The sequence below is a fragment of the Convolutriloba macropyga genome, unplaced genomic scaffold (genome assembly GCF_964194025.1).
Source record: "Convolutriloba macropyga unplaced genomic scaffold, txConMacr16.3 SCAFFOLD_3616, whole genome shotgun sequence".
Taxonomy (NCBI): Eukaryota; Metazoa; Xenacoelomorpha; order Acoela; family Convolutidae; genus Convolutriloba; species Convolutriloba macropyga.
Window position 1 is genome coordinate 3,924 of NW_027453242.1, and position 4,969 is coordinate 8,892.

The 4,969-nt window shown below is 51.7% G+C and overlaps 1 protein-coding gene across 1 annotated transcript; it reads left to right on the forward strand.

Annotated features, from left to right (window-relative positions):
• Nucleotides 1-1,167: 1,167 nt before the first annotated feature.
• Nucleotides 1,168-3,008, forward strand: LOC142358155 (uncharacterized). Its single transcript, XM_075409616.1, has 5 exons — nt 1,168-1,417; nt 1,979-2,057; nt 2,390-2,487; nt 2,630-2,697; nt 2,790-3,008. Exons 1-5 carry the CDS (start codon nt 1,251-1,253, stop codon nt 2,885-2,887), a joined length of 510 nt encoding a protein of 169 aa, XP_075265731.1. The 5' UTR covers nt 1,168-1,250; the 3' UTR covers nt 2,888-3,008.
• Nucleotides 3,009-4,969: the final 1,961 nt, after the last annotated feature.

The following is a 4,969-nucleotide window of genomic DNA, read 5'->3' on the forward strand; positions in this document are numbered from 1 at the left end:
TGAAGCTCAGGAGTGGGACAAACAGATAAAGGGAAGCGGGGCCGGCACCTCAGCAGCGAGAGGCAGAGATGAAAGAAACGGAGGACCGGGGGCTGCAGCTCAGCAGTGATAGAAAGAGATAAAGGGAGACCGGGGGGGGGGGGGGGGGGGGGGCTGCAACTCAGCAGCGAGTGGCAGAGATGAAAGAAACAGAGATAAAGGGGGGGCTGCACCTTATGAATGAGAGATAGACATAAAGGGAAGCGGAGGGGGGAGAGCAGCTCAGCAACGAGAGGCATAGATGACGGGAAGAAGGGTGCAGAACCTCAGCAGCGAGAGATTAGGATAAAGGGAAGGGTGGGGGATGAAGGGAAGGGGGGCTACACCTCAGCAATGGCTGAGAGATGAGATAGAGATGAAGGGAAGGGGGGCTGGAGCTCAGCGAAGAGAGACATCGAGGACCTAGGTAAAGGGAAGGGGGGTGCTGCGGCCCAGGAACCAGAGACAGAGATGCCGGAGACAAGGCGGCTGCAGCTCAGGAACCAGAGACAGAGATGAAGGGAACAAAGAGGGGGGGCTGCAGCTCAGCAGAGATAGAAAGAGTTACAGGAAAGGGGGGGAGGCTGAAGCTCTGCAGTAGGATACAGAGATCATTGAGGGAGGGGGGGACTGCAGCCATGGGCCGGGTATCCCTACTACAACCAGGAGGGATCCCTCCTGCTACAACACAATCCGGATTCGGCCAGCGGCAACAACAAGCTTGGACGGGCTGGATGCTCATGCGCGAGTAAGGATATATAGATAGAGGCTGATTTCGGACTTTTTAAAACGAGCGAGACCCCGTACGGTTAATGACACACAGACGGTAGGTACTAGGTAGGTACCTACGATACAGGGGCTGCATGACAGTTGCTATTGCACAAGGGTTCTATAGTAGGGTACTGGTAGGGTACTAGCCAACAACTCCAAGTCAGTCCAAGTGTATAATCATACGATATGTATGAACACTCATATGCCGTATTCTCCCGTCCTGGTGTTTTGCACAACGCGTGTGTCAGTGACTTGATCAGATGGTCTCATCGTCTCATATCCCGTGTGCAGTTTTAACCCCTTTCACTTTAACCACTCCCCTTTTATTACTCGATATCCCATGCACTGCCTGCAGCATTGCCAACCACACACGCGAGCCTCCACGGCGCTTCACATCGCGATAGGAGATACCTGAATCGTACTCACCACCCTCTTGCACAAGAGGAACAGATTCTGAACGTATGGCTACGAGCACCGTCATGAAGACCGCTCTGTTGCTCGTATTTCTGGCATCAGCACTGACCCCACCTGTCACCGCGCACCCAATATTCTATGGCGACAGCGTCGGGGACGGCTGCACTTTGCCGACCCAGGGATACGGCCTTCACAGCAAGGCGACAAGGGACAAGTACGAGTACTAGCTAGCCGGAGACGCTAGGTCATGTGCAAGTGTTCACGGTGCACAGTCCCGGGTGTGGGACAAGTGAGACAGGAAGCGGGAGCGGGAAAGGTGGTGGTGGCCACAGGGGATGTTATGCACAGGAGGGATCCACCAAACACACACATACACACACACACACACACACACACACACACACACGCATTGGTGGGGGGAAGAGAGAGAGAGAGAGAGAGAGAGAGAGAGAGAGAGAGGTGTTGGTGGAATGTACTCGACCAACCAACTTGCTGGTGAGTGAGCAAGTGATTTGGGAGGCTCAGCGGAGAGACAATGCATGGCTTTTGGTGTAGTGGATTGAACGCCTAGAATGGAAAACGAAATGCCAGTGCAAGAGTATACTCATTGTTAGTATTTTACCTTGCGGTCGCGCGGCATTTTACGACTACTGCTGCTGCTGCTGCTGCTGCTACTTCCACTACTTTACCTTGCGTTCACGAGCCAAGCTTGAGCTGGACCTTATACAGTTACGATGTTTGCTTGATGCTTAGTATCACTTGATGTGACTTCCAGGGCCATTGAATACCAGGTCTTGGAAGCCGATGGCGGTGACGTCTCAGAGTACGTCCCAGGGAGCACATACACGATCAAGGTAAGACCACCCGGTAAACAAGGCTAGGCGTTCACAGTATTTGACCCCCCATGCAGATCAATGTGCTTCCAGCCGCACTTGCACACCCATGCCTTTTCCTGACCTGGTTCCTCCCTGTTGTTTTTCCTTTGATGCGCATGTTCCTGCAAGATCTGCTCATCGCCCATTCCCTGCACCCTCCCACTGGTGTGCATGATCCTTTTCTTTGCCTGTCCACCACTGGCTTCATGATGTGCCTGGCATAGACAGCTATCCATCCCGATCCCCACCAGCCTGTTTGGAAAGCTGTGACAAAGCCCACCATCTTGGCCCCCACATCTGTTATGTAACAGCTCAAGTTTAGGAAGAAAAGCGAGTTTTTCATTCTAGCCTCTGCTGGTCAACTCGCGTCGACAGATGCATGGACAAGTAACAACGGTGTTGTTTACTGGTGAGTGTTTTCAAGGATACTTGTGTGAAGTTTCATTGTACTGGCAACATCATGTTGAACCTTGTAGCTCAAGGGCGGCAACTGTTTCTCTACAACACCTGCACTTGTCTGATTAACGGTATCACCTGGATTCTGTCCACAGCGACGCACTCAGCCGATTGAACTTCATGTCACTTAGCGATGAAGCTGACATGGAGTGGACAGCTCCAGGTGGGACTTTCGCATTGAGCAAGATAGTTTTTACTCGATACTTAACGTCTTGTTGCTTGTGGCATGCACTGACTCATGGACTGTGTCCGCAGCGAGAAGCTCCGGCCCGGTCACGTTTTCTGTGGCACGTGCTGAGGGGGCCTTTTCCAAATACTTCACTTCAACACTGACCGTGGATGTTGGAAAGTGAGGACTGAAATGCGAGCCAGAAAGACGCGCACTTCACCATGGCTCGGCTGACCGGGAGTCAGCTTGGTTGCTCGGCTGTGTGAGTCTCATGGAACTTGTTGATTTTGTTCATATAGGAAGGAATCCATTTGTGCATATCATGGCAGCAGCTGGCGAGGATAGTCCATGTCTGTTACGTGTTCTCTTGCAATACGATTACTGTTGTTTAAAATAGTGTTTATCATACAGGACCTTGTGTCTGCCGGATGACTGACACTCTTTCCACAGCACCGCACATTTCGGGAGTGGCGTTTTGTATGACCACATGTAGCAGAGAGAATGCCAGCACAGCTGTCAGCGGCCTGAAAGGGTGAAACCCCGTTAACCTGCCTAAGCAGATCAGCTGGCGGAATCTCAATCACCCTATATTCGCACCCAAGCAAGATTAGGCTTCCTTCACCAGGAGATGAAAACGTCAGTGCATGTGGCGCGTGTGCTTTGGTGAAAGGGTGGCCACATGAGCCACGGCACCTCAGAAATGCCTCGGCTCTTCTCCACATATTCCTATTGGGTTTCAAAGATTCGCGCTGATATGCATAGGGACTGGGAGATGGCATGGAGAACAGGAGTTTCAGAGTACAATAAACTTGGAGGCGGAAAGCGAGGTCAATGGAGGCCAGAGGTGCATTACCGGGAGCGGCGGATTGGCAGGCAGTAAAGAGCATGGGGAGCATGAGAATGCGAATACGGAGGGTGGATGAAACAGTGAGGAAGGGGTGGGGCACAGATAAGTGTGAGAAGTGGCAGGGATTGTCAGGCAAGAGACACATCTGACTGCAAAGATGCGAAAGAGGCTTAACAGTTGAGACGGCGGAAGAACGAGGAGCAGGCTGAGCACTAAGACGCCAGTGGCAGTTATCAGGGAGAATGGGTGGGAATCTGTGGAGGCCGGTGTGGGGCAAGGGCTGGCGGACCCTTACTCAAACAATGATAGCAAACATGCAGCCATCCGGATCACTGTCCGCGGTGGTTGTTGCTGCTGCGCTGCTACCCTGCCTGCTGTGGAGTGTGTCGAGCTCTGCGTGTGGTCAACGCTCGGGCCATGTGTCTTGTAGCCATGGTAGTACGTGCTGCAGGTATAGACGTACAGTACTCGGATGCCGTAACTCGTAAAAAGTCGTATAATAACGTTACGGACTCACTCAGGCCGGCCAGGCATGTGCATTGTGCACGCTCCGGCCATCATCCCTCGTAGGGTAGGTAGGGTAGCCTACCGTAACTTAGTACGAGTAGCGATATTTTTAAAAAAATTACATATACGAAATGTGCAGCCGATCATGCACGGCTACAGTAGTCTATCGTTTTGTGTAATCAACCTATCACAGTACTCGTACTGTAGTACATATCGTTTTGTGTAATAATGTGTATTAGTCCGTAGGTACCCTACCTACCCTAACTAAGGCCGCCACCTAGAGGCCTCCGACAGGCCGATAGCCGATATAGGCGAGCCGTTAGTTAGTTAGGTACGCACATGAGTACCCCCTCTAGCTAGCTAGGTCCGACATGCCGACAGGCGAGCGAGTACGGAACCTAGCTAGGGCAAGGTAGGGTATCCCTATCCTCAGTACTCGTACCCTGTGTCCGAATCGCACTATCGTATGAGCACAAGTACGAGTAGCAGTAACATGTGTGCATGACCAATTACGTACATATTTGCCATGTTTGTACACATATGTAGTTCATTATGTACAATTGACAGCATTTATATAGGGGTGATGTTATTTGCAACCACTGGTTTCATCCTTATTTGCAACCAGGCGTAAGTAAGCCGAACTAAACCCGAAAACCCCTAAACTTAGAAATCCTAAAAACCCTAGAAGAATGCGCTACCTCGTCACACTGCCCCCCGGCCCAGTGTGCACAGGGGTTCGAACCTGCGCCACGTCACCTCCGCCCCGGTTGCGGGGCGAATACTCTAGCTAGTGCCTCGGCACTATAGATAGGTGGTACAGTTATTACAGTACTTGTACCACAGAGTTTCGTGGTACAGATACGTCGGACGCGGTCAGCTCGGTTTTGAATGAAAAAATACAAAACACAAAAC

Bases quoted from the DNA above. Each gene is read 5' to 3' on its own strand.
- LOC142358155 (XM_075409616.1), top strand. From the start codon at position 1,251: ATGGCTACGAGCACCGTCATGAAGACCGCTCTGTTGCTCGTATTTCTG. The intron at 1,418-1,978 runs GTACGAGTACTA...TGTGACTTCCAG, and splicing joins AGCAAGGCGACAAGGGACAA to GGCCATTGAATACCAGGTCT. The intron at 2,698-2,789 runs GTGGGACTTTCG...CTGTGTCCGCAG, and splicing joins CATGGAGTGGACAGCTCCAG to CGAGAAGCTCCGGCCCGGTC.